The 26,654-nt window shown below is 40.1% G+C and overlaps 1 protein-coding gene across 4 annotated transcripts in view; it reads right to left on the bottom strand.

The window, feature by feature from the left end:
- Positions 1-26,375, bottom strand: part of GPCPD1 (glycerophosphocholine phosphodiesterase 1) — a 65,947-nt gene extending 39,572 nt beyond the window's left edge. The window contains exons 1-6 of one of the 4 annotated variants that reach the window (XM_005568399.5): positions 26,116-26,300; positions 20,016-20,092; positions 16,203-16,299; positions 10,187-10,271; positions 3,322-3,397; positions 1,411-1,452 (exon numbers count right to left, since the gene is read on the bottom strand). In XM_005568399.5, coding sequence (XP_005568456.1) covers positions 1,411-1,452; positions 3,322-3,397; positions 10,187-10,271; positions 16,203-16,299; positions 20,016-20,064 — 349 coding nt within the window. In that variant the 5' untranslated portion in view covers positions 20,065-20,092; positions 26,116-26,300. Of the gene's footprint in view, positions 1-1,410; positions 1,453-3,321; positions 3,398-10,186; positions 10,272-16,202; positions 16,300-20,015; positions 20,093-26,115 lie in introns of all 4 variants that reach the window. The other 3 variants (XM_045362538.3, XM_074004819.1, XM_074004820.1) reach the window with 3 other exon arrangements.
- Positions 26,376-26,654: the final 279 nt, after the last annotated feature.

Genomic DNA, 26,654 nt, shown 5'->3' with positions numbered 1-26,654 from the left:
GGCATGGTGGCACATGCCTGTAATCTCAACTACTCAGGAGGCTGAGGCAGGAGAATCGCTTGAACCTGGGAGGCGGAGAGTGCGGTCAGCCAAGATTGTGCCATTGCACTCCAGCCTGGGCAACAAGGGCGAAAACTCCATCTCAAAAAAAAAAAAGAAAAAAAAGAAGAAGAAGAAGAATTCCAGTCACTCAGCTGGGCATGGTGGCTCACACCTGTAATCCTAGCACTTTGGGAGGCTGAGGCGGGTGGATCACTTGAGGTCAGGAGTTTCAGACCAGTGTGGCCAACATGGCAAAACCTTGTCTCTATTAAAAAAAAAAATACAAAACTTAGCTGGGCATGGTGGCAGGAGCCTATAATCCCAGCTACTCAGGAGCCCGAGGCAAGAGAATCTCTTGAACCTCAGGGTCGGAGGCTGCAGTGAGCCAAGATTGCGCCACTGCACTCCAGCCTGGGTGGGCGGGGGTAAGAATTCCAGTCACTGAAGATAATTAGAATTCTTAGGATATGGTATTTGCTAAAACAGAAAATACACAAATAACACTTTCAACATATTCAGAAGTTAAAGCATTTTCTACTCTACCTCAAATTAACTTAAACATTCAGCCAGAATTACTAGAACACTCTGGTTAGTCTGAATTTTACAGTATATGCCGATATACAAACACACAAAATTCACAAACTTAGTCTTAAGTGTAACATTTCACACTTTAGATATTTAGAAACATTAATGTAATTTCAAATATAAAAGAGGTAAAAGGCTACATTAGCAGTTCAGTATACTACACACTTTAAATTATATAACATTATACACCTGAAATTGCTAGTCAAATGAAAACCAAAAGGATAACATTTTAAAGCGCAAGAATTATATTAGAAACTACTTACTATTTAACAGAAGGGATTTGTTTTTTGGATCTAGTCTCTATTTTCAAAATCATGCTACAGTCATGCATTGCTTAACAATGAAGGTAAGTTCTGAGAAATGCGTCATTAGACGATTTCATTGTTGTGGGAACATCAGGGAAGGTACTTACACAAACCTAGATCGTGTGGCCTGTTGCTCCTAGATTCCAACACCATACGGCATACTGAATGCTATAAGCAACTACATAACACAATGGTAAGCATTTGTGTATCTAAACACATCTACACATAGAAAACATAATGCGCTGTACTATAACGTGCGCTACGTTATGACAGCCATGTCACTGGGCGACAGGCATTTTTCAGCTCCATTATACTCGTATGAGACCGCTGCTGTATGTGTGGGTCTGTCTTTGACCAAAACATCGTTATGCAGCACATGACTGTATGTTCTATTTTCCTGTGCTATATACTTCCAATGAAACGTAAAGTAACATCTCAATCATTTCAGTAAACATTTAAATAAGTCAGTCTCACTTACTGTGGATTCCAAATTGTCCATCGTCAATAATAATTTCGCTTTCTAGAATTTAAGGAAAATAGAAAATTTAGTTAAAACTCTTGATGCATACTCAATGAACAAGAGAAATTACCCACCTTAAAGATCATTTATAATATTAAATCTACAGCTTAAAAGCAGCCCAAGGTGAATAAGCATATTTATTGTAGCCCTCAATAAAGAATTCCCTTTAAAGGAGGCTAGCAAACGGTAATAGTTCTTATACACTTTGTTGATTATCCATTATGTTAAAAGGAAGAAAAAGAAAACTCTTCAGAAAGGTGCTCTAGAGGCACTGGGATTAACTTCTACACTAACCAATGTACAAGACTCACAGGTTGCTGGACCATGATAACTCCTTGATTTTCAAACCAAAGGTCTTGGCACAATTAAAATGCTTATTCTTATGTAGTGCATATTCTGAACTTGTCTCAAATGTAATTCTCCTCATATCCCAACTATTCGCTACTGCCAGTTAAAAGCTTTACTTTACAAACAGTGTGAACTTACCTGTATGTACAGAGCTGTGAGGAACTACCAAAAGAATAAATGCTAGCACATCCCCTTCTCCTAACAGAAATTTCAACTCAATGAGAAAAGCTGTAAAGCCCCACCCCTCTGAGTAAAATACAATTTATCTTCCTTGCCTACTTCCCTTCCCAGTTTACTTTAAACATTAGTCTGAAATACTTGCAAAATGGATGTGACAATTCCTAATAATGATTCTCTGGTAACGTTCACACAGCTTTTAAGTTCAAAAGTTATATTTCTCAAAGTATACATTCCTTTCTAAAAGACAAACAAAATCATCCCACTTCTCATAATAAAATATATTTAACTGCAAGATGCTTTAAAATACAATTTTTTTAAAACATTCAATACCTAGTAAGTTCCAACCTCAGTATGGGAATATTATAATTTTAAGTATACTGTCATAAAAATCCTAAATACAGTATCGAAAATGTATTAAAACATACAAAAAGAAAATCCAATAAAGAGGATGGAATGAGATACTGTTTAAATGAGACGTGTCCTTACTCCGGGGTAAAGCAGAAACTCCCACTGCTTTCTAATTTAAACCAGAAAACTAGCATCCAGTTATCTTTCAATTTTAACTTTACCTAGAAACTAAAAGATATGTTTCTCAGCACTGAGTCAATTTATAGATGAATACATGTGGGTAATTTAATGTATGTGAAATGAACTTCAAATTCTATTTTCAATATGGACAAGGAAATTCAAAAATACTTGTATGAAGAGAAATGCCATATTAAAGAATAAGAAAAGTGGATAATGTGTTTAAAAGAAAACAACTTTCAAAAAAAAGAAAACAACTTTCTGAGTAGCAATTCTAGCATAGCCAGCAGGGAATTTAAGAAATTCAAATTCATTCATACAAGTTTATTCAAGTATTTACCAGTTTCTTAAAAAAAAAAAAAAAAAAAATTAAGAAGAAAAGAAAAAATAGAATAACTTACTCTATTAATATTCAAAGTTAAAAATTTAAGAATCTTTGTTTTGGATTAATTTTTTCTTCAAATGTTCTCTAAGCCTGAGCAAGTAAACAAACAGAGCCATGGATGCTCAGTCAAGAAGAATGCTATCTTATAAACTTTCTAACCATTCCAAATGAAAGTAAATATTTCATAAACTAATCTAACCCAAGAAAACAAAAATATCTAGATAAACATTTCTAATAAAGTTTATTTTAAAAGGCAATTAAAAACTGTTCAGTTTTGAAAGATCCATGAAATGCTCAGTGAAATTTGTAGCACTGACAATGCATTGACCTTAAACTTTAGAATAAAAATTTATTAAATCCCACTAAGCCATTGTGCAGCATATTAGTAACTTTATGCATATGCCTCAAACAGATGCAGTTAATGCCCATACCTAAAGGGGTTATTGATCGTGGTTGTAGATGAGTCTCCCACTTGTGAACTATCACTTGACATGGACCACCGATAGTCTGCAATTTAAAAGTTAAACGTCTGCAATAATTTCTTATATCTTATTTTCTACCCATGACTCCATTAGATGTTTGTGGCCTAAATCTTATACTAAATATGAGACCAAAAGATTCATCTTATTATCAATATTATATGCCAAAAGTCAGGAATGTACCAGATCACAAAACACGATGAAATGCTGGAAGAAAATTAGAGGCAGTAAACAAAGAAAAATGAGATGAACTGGCACACAGAACTGTCTCAAACCCATTTCTACATCTGCCTACAATATTCAATTGTTTCAAAGAAATTTTCATTTTTAACTGACATTAATTCTTAAGATAAATATCAAATATACTTTCTTTGGTATGTCAGACATCAATGAGGTATTGCTAGGTAAGTATGTACCTCCTGCTCTATGCATTTAGAAAAAGCCTACGATAGTAAAAATAGTAGGAACAAGTATTGCAAGAGCAACTATCACAGGCTACTCAAGGAACTAACAAGCATAATAAAGTTCTTTATTACATTTATTTAAGAATACTAAGTGAAAAACAGGAAGATTTCTCATATCATAGGAACCAGTGTTTCTAAAGAACACAGGAAATTCTAGAAGGGACACGTGGCCAGGTAAACTTGAAGAGCAAGTGTGATAAAAGAGGAACTAACATCCAGTTCCATTCTTATGCCTTAGTCTAAAATCTCATACAGTGTGACAATTCCTCATACTGTTTTCCATTATCAAGTTCCCCTACTAAAGAAGAACATAAAATTATGTGTTGATAACACATGCAATAGTGAATAACCATGCAAGGTTCCCTGAGTATACCTAAAAGACTAAAATTTAAGTGTTCTAATTTTCCTTTTATTTTTAAAAAGAAACTCACTAGTTGTAATTACATGCTGAAATAAAACTCTAAAATACAGATTTTGGAAGCACATTTTCAAACTATAATCTTACAAGGTATTTTATTCGTTATATGTTCTGTGAAGAAATTTAATTAAATACAGAGAAGGAAAAAGAAAATACAAAACTCACCCATATCATACCATTTAGGGATAATCACCATCAACATTTTCACATATAATCTTTGAGCCTTTTCCTAGGCATTATATTACACATACTTTTTTTTTTTTTTTTTTTTTTTTTGAGACAGAGTCTTGCTCTGTTGCCCAGGCTGGTGTGCAATGGCATGATCTTGGCTCACTGCAACCTTGCCTTCTGAGTTCAAGCGATTTCTCCTGCCTCGGCCTCCTGAGTAGCTGGGATTAAAGGCACGTGCCACCACACCCAGCTAATTTTGGTATTTTTAGTAGAGACAGGGCTTCACCATGTTGGCCAGGCTGGCCTGGAACTCCTAACCTCATGATCCGCCCACCTCAGCCTCCCAATGTGCTGGGATTACATGTGTGAGCCACTGTGCCCAGCCTATATATACTCTTAAAAAGCCTAGACATAAAAGCTTCTCTATTATCTTTAGAAGGCATTAATAATGGACTAAAATATTCTCCTATACTTTCCACAGGATTTTAATATTGATTAAATTTGATAATATGCCAAACAATAACAAATATGTAACAAATTAGGCAAATTATTAAGTATTAAATGCAAGAAATAGTCCTGTCACTTAAAATAACCAGGCTAAATTCTTTTCTGAAACCCTCAAACTTCTGAAGTTTAAAAACTAAAATAGTACTATGTATTTCTTCAAATCATTAATTCTGGGATACTGAATAAAATTATCTTTTTCTCTAGCTAAATACTTCCCTGCTATAACAGTTCACCTTAATTGGTAGACTGCGTAGATTTTTAAAAAATGTAATGTGAAATTGCTCTTTTAAAAATATGGTGACTTTCATATCCATTATACTAAAATCAATTTAATTCTAGATGATGTTTACTATAACATTTTTCCTGAAACATTTTTTAAATGTGTTTTTTAGACATCAAACTTTCTAAACCTCAAAAGTTGCAAATATAGGCCAGGCGTGGTGGCTCATGCCTGTAATCCCAGCACTTTGGGAGGCCGAGGCAGGCAGATCACTTGAGGTCAGGAGTTCGAGACCAGCCTGGCCAACATGGTGAAACCCCATCTCTACTAAAAATATAAAAATTAGCCGGGCATGGTGGCACATGCCTGTAATCCTAGGTACTTGGGCGGCCAAGGCAGGAAAATCCCATGAATCTGGGAGGCGGAGGCTGCAGTGAGCTGAGATCGCGCCACCGCACTCCAGCCTGGGCGATAGAGCGAGACTGTGTCTCAAAAAAGAAAAAGAGAAAGAAAAAGAAAAGGGTGCTATGAATATAATATTAAATGTCAAAAAGAGATACAGTTGGCATAGCAGAGAGTTTGCTTTAATTCAGATGTCAGGGGAACTTTATAGACTGTTGACAGCAGTATCTTTAATCAGGTAAGAACAGTCCTTTGGATTAAATTTGATAGGGAACATATTTTAGTAGCAATTTTAACAACTCCACTCTCATCTACCCACTACCCGACTGCATAAAACTACCTAGACTTGAATAGAATACCATATTTGAAGAACAGTCCAAAGGGCCAGGTAAACAGATGACAGAATTATGTCTATCATCATTCAGACTACAAACACACATTGGTTGGTAAACTGTTACAATATAGAAAAAAAAGAACCTAGTTTTAAAATACACTGAATTTCCAAAGTTGTTAAACCTACTTTATTAAACTTTAGAAGGCAATCTTAAATTTTCAGCTTTACTTCCTTAAAAAAAATTAACAGGCCGGGCGTGGTGGCTCATTCCTCTAATCCTAGCACTTTGGGAGGTCAAAGCGGGTGGCTCACCTGAGGTCTGGAGTTAAAGAACAGCCTGACCAATATGGAGAAACCCTGTCTCTACTAAAAATACAAAAATTAGCTGGGCAGTGATGCCTGTAATCCCAGCTACTCGGAGGGCTAAGGCAGGAGACTCACTTGAACCCAGGAGGTGGTTTGCAATGAGCCGAGATCACACCACTGTACTCCGGCCTGGGCAACAAAAGTAAAACTCCACTTCAAAAAAATAAATAAATAAAAACTAACAACTGAGCATTGGGAAATTCAGAATCTCAGCGATAACTCCAAAACATGCAATCCTTTTATTTATTTATTTTTTAATCCTGGTCTCATTGTACATGCAATACTTTCTAATATATTATCTGTAATAACTTATTCTTCAAGATCTACGACAAGAAAACAGTTCTGAAAGAAAACATTCTGACAAAGTCTGCCAAAATTTTAAGCTTTTTGGAGTAACATGGGAGAGAGATCTTTGGAGAAAAAAGTAATGATGTCAATCTAAGACAATATTCCATTAACAGTACTGGCAGAGTTATTCCACAATTTAGTATACATAATGTCAGATGACTGCAGAAATGTTTCCAAACATGCATATTAACAAAAATATTTTAAAAAATTTCTTCCCACAAGAATAAGTCTTCATGATTGTTTTCTTAAACAGTTACTGACATCACTCAGTTATACCAAGCACTGAGAGAAATAAATAAGACTATCCAATATGTAGATTGGAAGTTTGTTTTTTAACAAATCACCAAACAAAATTATTAGCTAGCCATGTAATATCACTGCTTGCATATATCACAAATTTTTAAAACTTTTACTGATTGTTATCCTTCCATAACTTTGAAAACAAACTGAATGTAAAGGGGGGGGTCTGAGGAATCAACGCTGCGTGTGGTGGCTCCTGCCTTTAGTAATCCCAGCACTCCGGGAGGCTGAAGCAGGTGGATCACCTGAGGTCAGGAGTTCGAGACCAGCCTGGCTAACATGGCGAAACCCTGTCTCTACTAAAACAATACAAAAATTAGCCAGGCATGGTGGTTGCATGCCTGTAATCCCAGCTACAGATTGGGAGGCTGAGCCTCCCAAGATTGATTCTTCCAGAGGCTGAGCCAGAAGAATCACTTGAACCCAGAAGGCGGAGGTTGCAGTGAGCCGAGATCGCGCCATTGCACTTCGGCCTGGGCGACACAGCAAGAGTCCATCTCAAAAAAAAAAAGAAAAAAAAAATTCTCTATTTTTAGTACAACCAGTAAAAGAAATAGTCATCTAGGCATGAGTAAAGCAAAGGAAGCTAGGCCAACAGACTCTCTGAGAATGTTCAAATCTCAAGTTAACAGCTGACAGTATTTACCATTCAGAAGAATTTTAGATACTAATAAACTATTGTACAAAATGACAAACTAGACTGTTCTGAAAATAAACAATTATCTATCGCAGGTGACTGATTATCTTGTTAAAGGACTTAAAACTCAAGGGAGATAGAGGTCAAAATAAGACAGTTTGTAATGAATCTAAGTGAATGTTAGCAACTATGAAAGTCAGAAACATAGACACGTGCTGAAAAAGAAAGATGTATTTCTACAAAAATGAAGGAAAAATTTCAAAGGATATAATGATAAACTGGCTAACATTTCACTATGAGGAAACATCCCTAATTCTACCCACAAGCAAAGAGGGGTTGACATGGAAAAAAAAAATGTTGAAATTACATGTTAATTCAAAAAGTATCTTTGGTGAAGATGTGACATCAGGACTATCTGCAGATTCATACCAATGTTTTCATTCCAGGAATACTCACTACTTTTGTGTGCTATGTTCAAATAAGATAGTATTTTGTTTTGTCATCTGCAAAATTATTTTAAAATGTAACATATTAACACCTTATCCTAATTCACAAAGAGAATATGTAGCTGTGAAAAAGTAAGAAAAAGGATTTCAGGACTCTTCTAAACTAAAAGGAATATGCCAGAAAAAGCAATGCATGGGAGAAAAATATGAATGATAAAATTTCATTTACTCAATAAAATTTTGCAATGAAAGGATCTAAAAATCTATAGTTCAAACCTTTTGTTTTATAGATGAGGAGGCTAAAGCCTAAAGGTCAACTGGCTTGTCCATAATCGCAAAACTTTTAGCTTTAGTTCCAAAACTGCCTGGGTAGATTACCTCCTAAAACTTTCGACCCAGTAACATTAACCTTTCTCCCATTTCAGCTTTTTAATGCTTTCGTTATTTATTTTCCTATCATTTTTTATATTCGTAACATTATGTATTCCAATAATTTACATCATTTCACAATTTAAACTGCCTTGCACATTATTTCTATTATTTGACAATGTACAACTAGACAAAGTTTCATAATACTTCTATTAAAAATGCTTTATTTAAAAAGCGCCACCGACTTTTTTAAAGTGTCACATTAAGCTGGCATGTGGAGAAAAAAACTGTAGCCATATGCATGGGATTTTATGTAGCTATTTACTCGATTCCATGAAAAACATACTTACCGTGGCAGCCCCTGCATCACACGGTACATGTGTACACGATACAGAGCACCTACTTAAAGAAACACACTCACCAACACATACTGTAAACTTTTGCAAGTATTACAAGGGGAAAAACTTGTTTTTACTGTTAAGCAGACTTCTTGCCAATTTTTTCAAAAGGTATTTTGGACTGATCTGCTGCTTTTGGTTACATTTTCAATGAAGAGGATAAATACTTAGGTTGGCTTAATTTGACCTGTGTTGACAATAGTCTTACTTTAGAAAACTATGCCCAAATAACTCATTATCATCTTTCTCGTCCATACTCCCCTTTCTAAGTAAAATTTAGTTGCTTTCACATATTACAAAGCTAAATTTCATACACCAGGATCCTCAGGTAAGCCTGCTGTGTCTATGACCTACGTATTTACACATAATTGCTTAAGTTATACTAAAGAACTTTACCATGATGCATAACCCCATGCCAAATCAATGAGATGCCCTTTTCTTAAGTTAAAGTGAAACCATTGTCAAGAAAAGCCAACACAATGATCAACCACAATGTAATTTAAGTTCAATTACTGGGTATTCACAAAATATTCTTGGAATAAGAAACGTAATAGGTGCAAAAGACAGCTAAAGTGGGTTTGTCATTTTTTTCTCTTTTCTTTGTATAATGGTGGCTAAGAGAACGAGGTAACAGTGGCTGCTTGCATTTTTCACATGTAACAAAAACACTTAATGACTCCCAAAGGAAATACATTTTTTAACAAGATCTAATCCATGATTTGTTTCCTAGACCCCTGCCTAAACCCTTGTTCATATGCAGCCCAAGGGTGTCAAAGGTAAAAATCTGAAGGAAAAGAATCCTTTCAGCAAATAAGTATCTTTAGAATAAATGGAAAAGGATTAACTTTTTTTTCTTTTCTGAATATGAAAGCAATCCCAAAATAATGAATTGTGAACAGGCAGATTTAGAATAGATAATCCCAAAGGCCTCCAGAAAAGATAGGGGTCTATCAATAACATCTTTGAAAAAATCTAAAAAGAATCAATTAAATTTTGATCAGAGTTAATACAGCCACTAAGAGATGGCTGCTGTGAAATAATTTTTTTAATTACTCACTTAAAACAGGCTATATACTTCTCTAAATGTATTTACACCACACAAGGATTAAAAAACAAAACCAAAAGTAAAACCTCTGCAAGTGGTCCCTAACTAGTTTACAAAAGTTACTGAAAATGTACACTTATAGAGAACACATTAAAACCAATTTCATAAGAATATTGCAGAACATACTTACTACGTCTTTTTAAAATTCCATAGCAGACATCATCTGCCTCTGAAGTGGCTACTTCCTTGGTTTTGGTAAATTTTATTAATCAAGAGTTCTATTCCTTATTTGACCAAAGCAAATGCATTTTAATTTGAACGTTTTCAAACTTAAGTGAGTTGCTTTTGAAGGAAGTGCTAAAGAAATTGGAAACTAGATAAAGCAAACATACCTTTGGTTCTAGAAAGTACCCTTTGAAGTAGCGATACTGAACTGATACTCCTCTACTGAGTACAATGGTTGCTTTCCATAACATGCTGTGAAGAAAGAAAATTAAAAGCAGCAGCATCAATATCAAACTACAGTGCATAAAGACTTCTTAATTCACAAAAACCCTCAAATAAAACATGTGACCAATATCATTCATTTATTCCTACACAAAATTTTACAGGCCTACTCTGTAGCAGGCAATGGGAACACAGGAGTATATATTGCAGAAACAGCCTCATCTTCAAAGAGCTTCCTTTGCTGTGTGGGTAGATAGAAAAATAACCAAAAAAGATAGATACAAGGAAGTTTTGGAGGAGGCTTTTAAAAGGAAGGAAGGTTTTAATGAGGAAGCGCTGTCTGAGCTGCGATCTACATGATGAGAAGGAACCAGCCATATAAAGAGCCAGGATAAGTTTCCAAACAGAAAATTCAAGTCATACAAAAGTGGAAGCCACAGTCAGAATCTTCTCTGACTTCCCATTTAGTGAGGGATGTTACATGGCTGATAAGAGACTTTGGGTCACAGATTTTGTGTTACAAATGAGAGATAAACATGAATTACACTCCTGTTCTTGACTATCCCTTATTCTAAACTGTTCTACCCAGGCTCTGGCTATTCCTTAGACAAGCAGTCAGAACCTGTACCTTGTTTCAGGCCAATGTCTTTCTCTGAACTATGTTATTCTAACAGAAACTAAAGATTTGACTCAACAGCTGCCTTAAGGTCAAGAATTCACTACAATTCATTACTGTAACTCATTTTTAGCTTCAAATAATAAACCAGTGGTATCCAAAGCATGGTCCCAGATCATCATTAGCAGCTGGGAGCGTCTTAGAAATGCAAATTCTCAGGCCCCACTCAGACCTACTAAATTAGGAACTCTGGGGGTGGGGGCCCAGTAATCTGTATTTTAACAAGCCTCCAGGTAACTTTATTTTTTTATTTTTTTTTTTTGAGATGAGTCTCGCTCTGTCTCCGAGACTGGAGTGCAGTGGCGCGATCTCGGTTCACTGCAAGCTCCGCCTCCCGGGTTCATGCTGTTCTCCTGCCTCAGCCTCCCCAGTAGCTGGGACTACGGGCACCCGCCACTATGCCTGGCTAATTTTGTTTTTGTATTTTTAGTAGAGATGGGGTTTCACTGCATTAGCCAGGATGGTTTCAATCTCCTGACCTCATGATCCGCCCGCCTCAGCCTCCCAAAGTGCTGGGATTACAGGCGTGAGCCACCATGCCCGGCCACCTCCAGGTAACTTTTATGAACACTTTGAGAATCCCTGTCATAGACCATTAACCAAACCTTAATTCAGTATGAGTAGTTTAACCCTACCTGGTTCTGCTAAGACAGGTTTTAGGGCATTGTCCTCACTCTGATACAATCTTAGCTCCTAAATTAAATACAGATATAGCTCACTGTATTTGCACTTTATTATACTTCACAGATACTGTGTTTTTTACAAATTGAAGGTTTGTGGCAAACCTGAGTCCAGCAAGTCTATCAGTGCCATTTTCCCAACAACATGTGCTTACTTCGTGTCTATGTTACAGTTTGGCAAATCTCATGTTTCAAACTTTTTTGTTATTATTATATCTGTTACGGTGATTACATGCTACAGAAAAATCTTTCAATGAAAGGAACAGTTAATCAATGTGGTAAACCTCATTTTTTTTTTTTTTTTTTTTGAGATGGAGTCTCGTTCTGTCACCCAGGCTGGGGTGCAGTGCCATAATCTCGGCTCACTGCAAGCTCCAGCTCCCGGGTTCACGCCATTCTCCTGCCTCAGCCTCCTGAGTAGTTGGGACTACAGGCGCCCGCCACCATGCCCGGCTAATTTTTTGTATTTTTAGTAGAGACAGGGTTTCACCATGTTAGCCAGGATGGTCTCGATCTCCTGACCTCATGATGCGCCCGCCTGGGCCTCCCAAAGTGCTGGGATTACAGGCGTGAGCCACCGCGCCCAGCCCATTGTCTTATTTTAAGAAATTGACACTGTCCTTCAACCTTCAGCAACCACGACTCTGATCAGTTAGCAGCCATCAACATCGAGACAAAACTCTCTACCAGCAAAAAGATTGCAATTCACTAAAGGCTCAAATGATTGTATCAGTTTTTAGCAATAAAGTATTTTTTAATTAAGGTATGTACATTTTTAAAAATCACTGCTTTAAAGAAACCAACATGGCACATGTATACATATGTAACAAACCTGCACATTGTGCACATGTACCCTAGAACTTAAAGTACAATAAAAAATAAATAAATAAATAAATAAATAAATAAATATCACTGCTTTAAAGCAAGAATAGCAAATGCTGCCAGGCATGGTGGCTCACAACTGTAACCCAGCACTTTAGGAGGCTGAGGTGGGCGGATCACAAGGTTGGGAGTTCAAGACCAGCCTGACCAACATGATGAAACCACATCTCTACTAAAAATACAAAAATTCGCCGGGTGTGGTGGCATGCGCCTATAATCCCAGCTACTCAGGAGGCTGAGGCAGGAGAATCGCTTGAACCCGTGAGGCCGAGGTTGCAGTGAGCCCAGATCACACCACTGCACTCCAGCCTGGGCGACAGAGTGAGACTCCATCTCAAAACAAAAACAAAAAAAAATAGCAAATGCTTGGCACATGTTCCCTAATTTTCCCCAACAAGCCTCAGAATTCTTTTCAACAGAGGTTTCCAGGCAGACTCTTTCAATTCAGAATAGAAAGTTGCCATTTCTGCTACCCCAAAAGGAAAAAAAAAAGGGGGGGGCAAATTCCCAGTACTACCTCATCTATAAAACAGTTGGAGCATGTGAAACTAGCCCCAGATGTGCAGAGTAGAATTAGTAATAAGCTTTGAAAACTGTGCTGCAGCCACTCTCTCAGCCATTATTTCTCAATCTCCAGGATCTAGGTATGTGTATTTTTTTTCAAGTCCTCCCAAGTGATTCTAATGTGATCCCTGGTAAAGAACCACTAAATGAAAATAAGAGATAAAGAAGGCAAAGCAGCGAGTCTTTTTACTCCACTTGTCTAAGCAAACGTGGCAAATTTAAGAATGAACCAGAACCCAGGCTTACACCCAGAACGTTGGGAGGCCAAGGCAGGAGGGAAGCTTGAGCCCAGGAGTTCAGGAACAGCCTGGGTCTCAACATAGTGAAACCTCATCTCTATAAAAAAAATTTTAATTAGCTGGGCATGATGGTGTGCATCTAGCTGAGGCAGGAAGATCACTGGAGGCTGAGGCAGGAAGATCACTGGAGCCCAGGAGTTTGAGGTTAGAGTGAACTGAAATCACGCCACTGCACTCCAGCCTGTGTGACAGAGTGAGACCCTGTCTAAAAATTTTTTTAAAAGGCTGGGCACAGTGGCTCAAGCCTGTAATCCCAGCACTTTGGGAGGCTGAGGTGGGTAGATAACGAGGTCAGGAGATCGAGACCATCCTGGCTAACACGGTGAAACCCCGTCTCTATTAAAAAAATACAAAAAAAATTAGCCGGGCATGGTGGCGGGCGCCTGTAGTCCCAGCCACTCGGGAGGCTGAGGCAGGAGAATGGCGTGAACCCGGGAGCGGAGCTTGCAGTGAGCCAAGATCGCGCCACTGCACTCCAGCCTGGGCGACAGAGCAAGACTCTGTCTCAAAAACAACAACAACAACAACAACAACAACAACAAAAAATTCAAAGAAAGAATCAGCACTGTTTGGTGAAGACAAAATTATCTGATGAAATTAAATCAAAACCAGGAAAGACGGATAGTCATGTAGTAGTTTAGTGCAACTGCCTAATTCTGAATTGCCCTTATATCTTTTCCCAAAATACCATAAAATCTACAAGGAGGGCAAATGAAACCACAAGTGACCCACATCTTCAGCAGTATTAGGAAATGATACCATGACCTTCAAGTTATCTCTAAGTAGAAAAAAATTCCAGGAAAGCTCTAGCTGCTATGAGCCTGTGGGTAGGGAGAGCTGGTAAGAGAAAGCTTAAGACGCTCCCTGAAAGAGAGGGGCACAGCAGACTTAGATGTAGAGTATATTAAAATTCCAAAGAAACACAATTCTAAAACTCATGAATATTGTCTAAAGGCACATGGATTCCTGTGTCATCTACTCCCTTCTCCCTGTAAAACACTGTTTATCTGCCACCTGTGAATCAGCTCTATTTCACTGTACATGCACAACATATGAACAACTGGTCCTCTTAAAGTTGTTAAGTGTCTTATCCTGTTCATAACTTTTTGACCAAGTTGGCTGAAACTGACTTAGGACAGGCAAGGGTGTGTTTTAGAGACAAGTTCAGAAAGATAAGAGGTTTCACTTCAGACCAGAGTGGCTGATCAGAAAATCAAAGAAAAAACAGCCACTTGAAGGAAATACTAGTCTTTGAAAGACTAGTAAAGAATATATACTACTGAAATAATACAATTTACCAATAGAACTCTTATAAGAAGAGCTGAGAATTGGCTGAGAAAATGTGTGATACTAGTGACAAACTAGAAAAAAGGGAGTTCTGTGTTTTTTAATTTTCTTTCCCTTAGCTTCCATTACTGTTGTTTTACCTTCCTTTGTTATTTTCCTCTGCTTTACCACCAGTGCTCCTCAAACTATTTGCTGTCAATGACCAGCAGTTTTTGTTTCCTTTACTCAACCTGTTTGGTGACCAATATTCTCATCTACATACCCAGTTCAATGAGATGTGCCCACAGTGACATGCATGGAGTCAAACTGCTATACCCATTTCTAAATGCTTGCTCTCAATTTTTGTATTTCTCACATCATGGATTGACTTTTTTTAAAGTCTTTTGGACTGCTACTGGTGCACAGGCCACATTTTAAGTCATGCTGCTCTACAGGAAAATAGAGCCTTAGCAATCACCTAATCTGGCACTGGATATACTTGTACGCTATTTAGGAAAACCTATAACACTTCCAACTATCCACAGTGGGGTAAGTGCCACCTCTGCTGACATCCACTCATTTATGCTAACGCCTTTACTGTGTAGATGAGGTAACTGAGGCCTACAGACATCAGTTGCCTGAGCTCACACTTAACTGCAGAAGAGTGGCTGACACCTAGATTTACCTTTCTCCATCCGCTGGGCCCATACTAAGTTTACTGATGGATTCAATGCCACTAGTGAATACATTTCTTTATTTTAGCTAAGATATCTAAGTATGTGTTCCACTCTCAGCTCCTTTTAACACTAATACTTCAAGGAAATACTTTTATAAGCAAATACAAAAATTAGATCTCTTATTAAGAATATGTACTGACAATTAAAAAAATAAATCAGAAAAAATGAAAAAAAAGAAAAGAATATATATTGACAAGACAAATGATAATGCCTCAAAATGTTTCTTTAAATAAGAAAGCAAGGTGGGAGGATCTCAGGTCCAGGAATTTCAGATCAGCCTGGGCAACATAGCCAGACACCACCTTTGCGCCAAAAAAAAAAAAAAAAACCCCAAAAAACAAACAAAAAATGCCATCTCCACACCAAAAATAAAACACACAAAAAAACCCACAATTAACTAGGCATGGTGATGGGTGACTATAGTCACAGCTACTCAGGAGGCTGAGGTGCAAGGATGGCTTCAGCCCAAGAGTTCAAGGCTGCACTGAACTAGGATCACACCACTCTACTCCAGCCTGGGTGACAGAGCGAGACCCTGTCTAACTAATTATGGTGGTAAGTACCTAAAGAACCAGTCAAGAAGTAAAAGTGTATTCAATTATCCTGAGTTGTAAAAATAAAAAATAAATTACAAAAAAAAGAAATGAAAGTGGTTGAGAGGCGGGGATTACCGGTAAGAACGGAACCTGTTTTTACCACACACATTTTGTAAAATTATTTCACTCATAAAACTATGCAACGTGGTAACGATGATAAAAATTAAAACTAAAAGAAAAAATACCAAGATATCTTAAAAGCCCCTAAAATCCTAAGGTTAATGTCACAGTTATTCTGTAACCTCACATTTCCATACTCACCTTTCACCTGTGTCATTCTCTGGAAGAAGAGCCACAGCATTTTGAGGATTCCAGTTTCCCAAAGCATCACAGCTTCCACATATTGCAAAAACTTCTCCTAAAGAAACAGAACAATCAGTCACAGAGAAACAGAACAATCAGTCATAGTGGGACAAGTAGGGAAGTTTGCATTAGTTCAACCAGATGTGCTGCCTCCTTTAGCAGAGATGAAGGAGCCTCACTAGATATAGGTTTGGGCCCAGGTACCTACCACTCACTAACACCTGCCTATTAACTCGACTCACCCTTCTAGAACCAAAGCCAGAGAAAAGGCGGAAGGCATACGGATGTTTTCTTCATCTGTTCAACTACTCATTGAGCCAGTAACAAGCATCCAAGAATACACATGGGATAAAACCACAGTCTCTGCTTTCAAGACAGCTTCCAATTTTAACAGGCAAACACTATATGTCTATCAGTACTCTAAAGGGTCATTAATATTTTCTAGAAAGTCAAACAGTAGCTATTAATAAGTTTCACATCAAGAACATTATCAAGGCCAGGCGTGGTGGCTCACACCTGTAATCCCAGCACTCTGGGAGGCTGAGGTGGGCGTGTGGGGGCAGGTGTCTGTAATCCCAGCTACTCGGGAGGCTGAGGCAGGAGAATTCACTTGAACCCAGGAGGCAGAGGTTGCAGTGAGCCGAGATCGCACCACTACACTCCACCCTGGGCAACAGAGCAAGACTCCATCTCAAAAACAACAAAAACAAAACTTCAATGAGAGAGCAGAAATGTAATTAAAAACCCATCAAAACAAAGACTTACATAGTTGGAAAATCTAGTACTTCTTTTTTGGTTTTTGGAGATGGAGTTTTGCTCTGTTGCCCGGGCTGGAGTGCAGTGGCATGATCTGGGCTCACTGCAACCTCCACTTCCCGGGTCCAAGCAATTCTCCTGCCTCAGCCTCCCTAGTAGCTGGGATTACAGGTACACACCATCACGACTGTGTAATTTTTGTATTTTTAATAAAGATGGGATCACCATGTTAGCTAGGTTGGTCTTGAACTCCTGACCTCAGGTGATCTGCCTGCCTTGGCCTTCCAAAGTGCTGGGATTACAGGCATGAGCCACCCCACCTGGCCAAAATCTAGTACTTCTTAACTAAAGTAATGACTATCATTTCTTTTGAACACTTATCAATAGACTTTAAAAGCCAACATATAGCTACCACCTCTTCTTGCTAAATTTTATATATTTAGCAGAACACACTTGGATAAAAGTACGTAGAAGTCTCTGACTTAAATATCAACACATTCTGAATACAATTAAAATTCATAAAGAAAAAGATAATGAACTGAGTCCAACTGCCAATTTGGCTCAAGACAGACTCCTCCACATTCTGAGAACAGCTGGGATTCCAAGCTTGAGGCACCGCTCTAGTAAGACTAGAATTGTACTCAGCTTTAGCCACCTGCATGAGCATTTTGTTAGCTTGGACTGCCTAAAACTTAACTAAAATTCCAAGTGTGACAGTCATTCAGATTTCAGGGCTCTAAATACATGTGGGCCAGGCACAGTGGCCCATGCCTGTAATCCCAGCACTTTGGGAGGCCAAGGCAGGGAGATCACTTAAAGCCAGAAGTTCGAGAACAGCCTGGCCAACATAGCGAAACCCTGTCTCTACTAAAAATACAAAAACGCCAGGTGTGATTTGCTGATGCCTATAATGCCAGCACTTTGGGAGGCTAAGGTGGGCAGGTCACTTTAGGTCAGGAGTTCAAGATCAGCCTGGCCAACATGGTGAAACCTTGTCTCTACTGAAAATAAAAAATTAGCCGGGTACAGGCCGGGTGCGGTGGCTCACGCCTATAATCCCAGCACTTCGGGAGGCCAAAGCTGGCGGATCACTTTAGGTCAGGAGTTCAAGACCAGCCTGGCCAACATGGTAAAACCTTGTCTCTACTGAAAATAAAAAATTAGCAGGCACAGGCCGGGTGTGGTGGCTCATGCCTATAATCCCAGCACTTTGGGAGGCCAAAGTTGGCGGATCACTAGGTCAGAAGTTCAAGACCAGCCTGGCCAACATGGTGAAGCCCTATCTCTACTAAAAATACAAAAATTAGCTGGGTGTGGTGGCAGGCACCTGTAATCCCAGCTACTCGGGAGGCTAAGGCAGAAGAATCGCTTGAACCCGGGAGGCCGAGGCTGCAGTGAGCTGAGATCGTGCCACTGCACTCCAGCCCGGGCAACAGAGCAAGACTCTGTCTAAAAAAAAAAAAATTAGCTGGGTGTAGTGGTGGGTGCCTGTAATCGCAGCTACTCAGGAGTCTGAAGCAGGAGAATTGCTTAAACCCGGCAGGCCGAGGTTGCAGTGAGCCGAGATCACGTCACTGCACTCCAGCCTGGGCAATAAAGTGAGACTCCATCTCAAAAAAAAAAAGGCTGGGCACAGTGGCTCCCACCTGTAATCCAGCACTTTGGGAGGCCCAGGCGGGTGGATCACGAGGTCAGGAGTTCCAGACCAGCCTGGACAAGACAGTGAAACCCTGTCTCCACTAAAAATACAAAAATTAGCCGGGCGCCATGATAGGTACCTGTAATCCCAGCTACTCAGGAGGCTGAGGCAGGAGAATTGCTTAAACACAGGAGGCGGAGATAGCAGTGAGCTGAGATCGTGCCACTGCACTCTAGGCTGGGCGCAGAGCAAGACTCCGTCTCAAAAAAAAAAAGTCACGTTTTCAACAGAGTTTACAATCTGTCACTCAAATAATTCTAGAAAATATCCAAGAGATGCTATAAAATAGGGCCAGAACCTAGTGGAATCAGGAGGCTGGCCCTAACCTAGTGGAATCTGGAGGCTAGCAGTGGGGACAGGGGAGAGAAGGAACAGGGGGAGTATGAGAGTGGGCAAAGATCTAGGCAGAGGAAACAGCATTTGAGAAAGTCCTAAAAGAGGATAGAAAGGAGGAAGGAATGCAGCACATTTAAGGAACTGAAAGGCCTGTATAGCCAGAGTACGTAAAACTGAGAGGTACCTCAGTTTTATGAGAGCCCAGGTGTGATACGGCTTTGACATGCTATCTTACACTAAAATTATCTCACAGCACTTTAAGGGACTGCAAAAAATACAATGAGGCTAAAAACATATTCACACATAGGAACAAGGTTATCCCAGCCAATTGTTTCACCAACTTATTCTTTCTTTCTTTCTTTCTTTTTTTTTTTTTTTTTTTTGAGACAGAGTCTGGCTGTCACCCAGGCTGGAGTGCAATGGCATGATCTCAGGTCACTGCAACCTCTGCCTACTGGGTTCAAGCAATTCTCCTGCCTCAGCCTCCCAAGTAGCTGGGATTACAGGCACGTGCCACCACGTCCAGATGATTTTTGTATTTTTAGTAGAGACGGGGTTTCACCATGTTGGCCAGGCTGGTCTTGAATTCCTGACCTCAAGTGATCTGCCCACCTTGGCCTCCCAAAGTGCTGGGATTACAGGCATGAGCCATTGCGCCTGGCCTACCAACTTCTTGCACTAGCAAAGTTTCCTTCATTTTAATGCTGCCTAGAAACCACAGCCCAACCATCTCTGTCCTGTGCAAAGTTAAGTATAAATTCACAGCTTTTTTGGGAAAACATGAGAACAAGACAGTGTTTGAGGAGGTTTTTGGTGTGCTTACTATGCTCCAAGTACATTTCTGATATCAGGCAGGACCTACAGATATTTTCATCTAAAAAATCAGGTGCACTCTAATAGCAACTCCATATTTAAGGTAATCCAGATAAGAAACATGCTAATTTAATTTTAATTGTTTTAAAGTAAAACTTTTAAAATACCTGGTAAAAGAGTTCCTCTTATTTCAAAGGCAACCTGAGAAGGTGTCATTCTGATGGATTTCTTTTATGATGTTGTGCTAGAAAAAAAAAAAAGTAACTTACAGTATAAAAATATTAGCATTAGATAGCCACCATCAAGAAACAATTTCAACCATTTATATTTTTAAAAGCAATATTTAATGTCTTTGCAGTTTTATGGTGGGGTTTTGTTTGTTTGTTTGTTTTAAAGTAACTTTAGTGCAGGGTGGGAGTAGGGGGAAGAAACAAGTGAAAAAGCAAAAAATAAACCAGGCACAGTGCCTCATGCCTGTAATACAAACACTTAAGGAGGCTGAGGCAGGAGGATGACTTGAGCTCAGGAGTTTGAGACCAATCTGGGAAACACAGTGAGGTCCTATAACTACAAAAAAAATATATATATATACACACATACACACACACACACACACACACACATATACATATACACACACACGCACATTAGCCGGGCATGGGGAACACGCCTGTACTTCCAGCTACAGATTGACACTGAGGTGGCAGGATCACTTTAGCACAGGAGGTTGAGGCTGTAGTGAGCTGTGATTGTGCCACTGTACTCTAGTCTGAGTGACAGAGCAAGACCCTGTTTCAAAAAAACAAAACACAGTCTGAATAAAGCTTTTTTTTATTAAAGCAAAAAATGAAAATGAATCTCAATTATGAGCATAAAAAAAAAAAAAGATTAATTTCAGAGTCCTTATATATACAGTGACTCAATTACTTGGGAAGTATCTAGCAAGTTTGAAGCCTAGTGCTACAAAGCTATTCTTTAAGAATGTATGCCCAAAAAGAAAACAAGACAGAATGCACGCCTGAAATACACATTGTAAAACAAAGTATCCAAACTTGTTATTTTTTAAGTTGTCAAGATTCTCTTGCTACATACTGTCTCTTCTGATAAGCAGCTGTTCTGAATTCAACCCTATCTTTCCTGACCCGGGTAATACTGTGGTAGAGAAGAAAAACAACTATCGCTAATTTTTTCATTTCTTCCTTGTCAAAGGAATCTGTTTCCCATCCACTAACTTAAATACCTAAAGGAATATAAAAAATAGATTAATACACACATACATATAATATACTTTGAGATACTTACTTAATTTAAGTGGACAGAAAACATACTCCATCCAAAGACACACCATATTCTACATAACTTCTCCAACACCCCCCAAAAAAACCTTTGCCCCCAACCCACCAATGTTCCTACAAGAATTCCAATCACATCTTTATTCTGCATCATGAACACTACCAGCTTAAATTTCATTTGCATTTATATATTACCTTACAAAACAATTCTAAAGTACCTTGCCTAGCTACCTTTCATAGTCACTTTTCCAGTTCTGCTTTGCTCCCTCCCCTCCCCCCGAGTCATTTAATGAACACTGCTACGCAAAATTAACCACACTTCCCAGTCAAGGTAGATAGATTTATACCAGCAGTTCTCACCAAAGGCAATTCTGCCCTCCAGGGGATTATCTGGTAATGTCAGGAGGCATTTCTGGTTGTCACAACTGGGAGTGGCACTCCTAGCATCTAGCGGGTAAAGGCCAAAGAGTGCTGCTGAACACCATACAATACACAGAACAGCCCTCCACAAATAATTAATTGTCCAGCTCCAAACATCAATGGGCTCAGGTTGAGATGTGGGCCAAGAGTCCAGGCTCCATGTTAGCTATAAACTATGTATCATCACATTTACATCAATTATAAAATGTAACACTGATATATATATATATATATATATTTATAAATGTACATTGTCAAATATTCATCTCACAGAGCGCAAGACCACTAGTGTGGAGTCATGTCATATTTGGATACGAAATTCCCTATCTGGCAACTCTACCATTTTGGTTAGAACACACAATACTACACTAGTGAAAACCTTCCCTTTGGTCAGGCACAGTGGCTCATGCCTGTAATCCCAGCACTTTGGGAAGCCAAGGCGGGTGGGTCACCTAAGGTCGACCAGCCTGGCCAACATGGTGAAACCCTGTCTCTACTAAAAATACAAAAATTAGCTGGGCATGGTCGTGGGCACCCATAATCCCAGCTACGCAGGAGGTTGAGGTGGAAGAATCGCTTGAACCTGGGAGGCAGAGGTTGCGGTGAGCAAAATTCGCGCTACTGCACTCCAACCTGGGCAACACAGCGAGACTCTGTCTCAAAAAAAAAAAAAAAAGAAAGAAACAAAAAAGGCCGGGCGTGGTGGCTTCATTCCTTATAATCTCAGCACTTTGGGAGGCCCGGGCGGGCGGATCATGAGGTCAGGAATTCAAGACCAGCCTGGCCAACACAGTGAAACCCCATCTCTACTAAAAATACAAAAATTAGCTGGGCATGGTAGCACGTGCCTACAGTCCCAGCTACTCGGTAAGCTGAGGCAGAAGAATCACTTGAACCCGGGAGGCAGAGATTGTGGTGAACCGAGATCACGCCACTGCGCCACTGCACTCTGCAACAGAGGGAGACGCCATCTCAAAAAAAAAAAAGAAAGAAAAGAAAAGAAAAGAAAAGAAAAGAAAAGACTTCCCTTCATCAAAATAATTTCTTTTTTTTTTTTTTTTTTTTTTGAGACGGAGTCTCGCGCTGTGTCACCCAGGCTGGAGTGCAGTGGCGCGATCTCGGCTCACTGCAAGCTCCGCCTCCCAGGTTCACGCCATTCTCCTGCCTCAGCCTCCGAGCAGCTGGACTACAGGCGCCCGCCACCACGCCCGGCTAGTTTTTTGTATTTTTAGTAGAGACGGGGTTTCACCATGTTAGCCAGGATGGTCTCCATCTCCTGACCTCGTGATCCACCCGCCTCGGCCTCCCAAAGTGCTGGGATTACAGGCTTGAGCCACCGCGCCCGGCCTCTAATAATTTCTTATACTATCTTCTGCATCTAAGAGTAAACATGGTGGCCAGGCATGGTGACTCACGCCTATAATCCCAGCACTTTGGGAGGCTGAGGCATGAGAATCACTTGAACCCAGAAGGCAGAGGTTGCAGTGAGCTGAGATTGTGCCACTGTACTCCTGCCTGGGTGATGGAGTGAGACTCTGTCTCGATTTAAAAAAAAAAAAAAAAAAAAAAAAAAAAGGCCTGACATTTAAGTTACTGAATTACATTTAAGAGAGCAAATAGTCCATCACCCATCAAAACGGCTGAATGACCAACTTCAATCTTAACCTATAAGGTGCGCTTTCATTTGGTGTTTACTGTTGCGGTTCTCAACTAAGGACAACCTCATATACATGATTAAATAGTTGGTATTTTGCTATTTGTTGACTAATTTTAACTAACTATTTTAATCAACCGAATGGAAATCAGATATTATTCCTATGCACCAAAATCAACAGCTAGTACAAAATTATCTCTAGATTTCTACTGCATTAAGGCAAATGGAAAACTTAAGTAAATTTAATAAAAGGGAAATGAACTGATTATAAAAACTGAGTCTTATTCTCAAAGTTGTTTAGAAGAGTGACTACAGTAACTTAGCAGTAAACAGCTGCAGTAAGTGTACTATACAAAGCTATATACACAAGCACAAAAACACCTCCCAGAAAACCTCTCCAAAAGTCAACAAAGCATCATCTTCCACTTGATTTACCAAAGTCAAGCAATCTGATTTGATTTCCACCCTGAACGCCCTCCCTCTCCAAATTTGATACCATACCAAATAAAAGCCTTGGGAGCTGTTCCAAATGCAATTTACTTGATTATGGACAGAGGCCAAAAGTCTGGTGCTGTGTTGAAGTATACAATTTTGGCATCCAGTTACCACCAAAACAGCAGTGACCAAGTAAAAGAAACGACTGTGTTGTGGAACAAAAAATGTATGCACCCACCCATACATCTTCTTCTAAACAAGGAAAAAAAAATCCCAACTTGGAAAGGGAAGGTCAGTTCTGGATATACATAAAAACAAGAGTAAGATGAAAAATGTTAGTCATTGTATGCACATGAGCTGACCAGAGAATGTAACCAACTCACCTATTACCTCACATATAGACTACACTTTCTGAGATAGGCCTCTGCTTTTTGGTTTTTGAAACCATAACATCTATTTTGTAATCTTTGAAGAGAAAGACTAAACAGCATTCTCATCTGAGATTCTGAGTAGTATTTAAATAACCCTTTTTAAAAGACTCAAGCAATTAGCAAAATATGACATGGTAATCTACATTTTTAAAAATTTCAGAGTTCACACTACCTGACAAAATAAATTTTACTCTGTTCTTTTCCTCAAACTTTCCCCACACGTGACACTACTGATTTACCAGCCTGGGAAACAAAAGGGGTATGAAGTAAACCAAGGTACAGGGACATTTACTTTAGAGCTAAATTGAAGTCAGATATTTTTAGCTAAAGTGTTTTGCTGGCTAAAAGGAATATCTCTGTTTTCCTTTGAATTTTTTCAAGGAAAAAAGCTGTTTCCAATTATCCTTGCCCTTTCCTAGGCCTTGGCAGCTTTGATCCTCCTAACTAGCTAAATAAAGTAATATATAAAATGCCTACCTTTCCCTGAGTTAATTTTCGCTCATCTTGGTGAAGGATCACTACAACCCTTGCTACATTTCTGATAAGTTGTGACTGTCATTCTGATTCCCGTATACTTGAAGCCAATATCTTAATCAAACATGTTAAGACATTAATGGGTCTTTATTAAAAAAGTGTTTCTGGAATAGGTTTAATTAAGCCAAGTTAATTCCTTGATCAACTTTCTAAACAATGCAGTAACATTTTCCCAAATGTTTTCCATTCATTTTATCGTGATATTATTCTCATGTGTATGTTTCATACATTTTTTTCCTGTTTTAACTCATACATAAAGATTCGATTCATCGACGTACTTTATGTACGTATCAAATTTTACTCACTTTGCTACGATGAGTTTTCTTTTGTGGTCATTATTTCTCAGAGTCCAGCTTTCCCATGTCATTATTATGCAGATTTAAATGTTGTCTAGAATACTGGTTTTCTCTAGCTCTTGGTTCTTCCTAGTTCTTAAATCAGGAATGGATTGCACCATGTGCAGTTTTCTTGTTTGCTTGGTGTTATTTGTATCCATGACATTAGGAATTTTGAGGAAAAAAAAAAAAAGGACTAATACCTTGTGTTTATTTCTTAGTTAAGTCACAACTCGTCAGAAACGTAGCAAGGGGAAGCATGACGGGGTAGAGTAGTGGGTGAGAGCTGTGCAGAAATGGGGGGAGGCGACAGAAGAGTGTGAAGAAAAAACATCGGGTTCAAACATCCTGCTCGGTTCCATCAGTTTCCTCTATGCAGGTCTACATCAGACTAAGACTAACAGCTGCCTTAAGGTGGAAGATCCTCTACAATTCATGCCCGATTTCTTTTCCAGCGGGCCAGTGGAGTCTGGGTAGAGGGCTGATAAGACACTTAAGTGATTGAGGCTCTCTCTCCTACCTCAGCAAGGCAGTCTGAAGAGCTTTGGGAAAAGTAGAGCTTTGGAGAGAAGGGGCAGCCGACCTAAAAAATTGTATCGAGGGCACTCATGACTATTCCTGGAATCTTTTCCTAGGAAAGGCACTTTGGTTTCTTGGAATAACTGAATTATACAAGCATGTCCTAGACTACGTGTCCAGGCAATTTCAGAAAATAAGCAGTTGTCAAAACACGATGAGTAACTTAGGGACAGAGAGCGGCGGTGAGCCAGGGGGCCGCTGTGGGGCAGGGGATGTCCCCAGAGGACCTCACCTGCATTTCTGGTGTCTTTGTTCCCGGACTCAGTACTCTGCATATTTGCGGTGGTCCTATGCTCCACTTACCCTGCTACGCCTCAAATGCTCCACGTATTTTTTAGAAGGGAACTAAGCCCCAGGCAGCCTAGCGGAAGCGCGGCAGTGAACAATAAAAGTCGAGTGCGTCCCAGCCACCGGTTTAGCGCAGCGAACGCCCGACCGCCGTTCCCCCGCTGGCAGTGCCCGGCCCGAGGACCCCGCCTGCGCCTTGGCCCCGACGCCCCCAGCCCCGCCGCGTCCCGGGACGCCCTGACAGCTCGGCCCGCCACGTGAGCGGCCGCCCGGCCCCCGCACCCGGCTCGCCGCCTCACCTGCCGGGTTCGCTAGTCCGCAGGTCCGCGTCGCCGCCGCCCCGCCCGAGAGCGAGGACCACAGGCAGAGGTACCGTGCGCCCGCCGTACGCGCCTCGCCAGCGCTCCCCCAGGCGGCCTGCCGCGGCGCCGAGCGGCAGGAAGCGGCTACGCTCAAACCGGTTTCAGCTGCTCCAGACCAAACTGCCAGGCCACCCCAAGGGGCGGGGCCGGAGGGCGGTGGGGCGGGCCCTGACGTCACGCCCGGCGCCATCCCAGCCAATCGGCAGCCGCGCGCGGGGGGTGCGGGCCCGCGCGTTCCTGGAAAGGGCTGACGTCTGCGGCCGAGGGCGACCGGGCATCCCCCGTGTCCCCGCAGCCCTTCTCAGCCGACCCCAGCGCCAGCACCTTGACACCTGCCCTGGGGTCATAGGTGTGTACTGTGGTCCATCAAAGCCGCCTCAGAAATAACCCACGTGGGCCGGGCGCACGCCTGTAATCCCAGGACTTCGGGAGGCCGAGGCGGGCGGATCACGTAAGATCAGAGTTGGAGACCAGCC

Source organism: Macaca fascicularis, chromosome 10, assembly GCF_037993035.2.
Source record: "Macaca fascicularis isolate 582-1 chromosome 10, T2T-MFA8v1.1".
NCBI lineage: Eukaryota > Metazoa > Chordata > Mammalia > Primates > Cercopithecidae > Macaca > Macaca fascicularis.
Note: the sequence above shows the minus strand (reverse complement) of the source record. Positions and strands in the feature narration are given on the sequence as shown.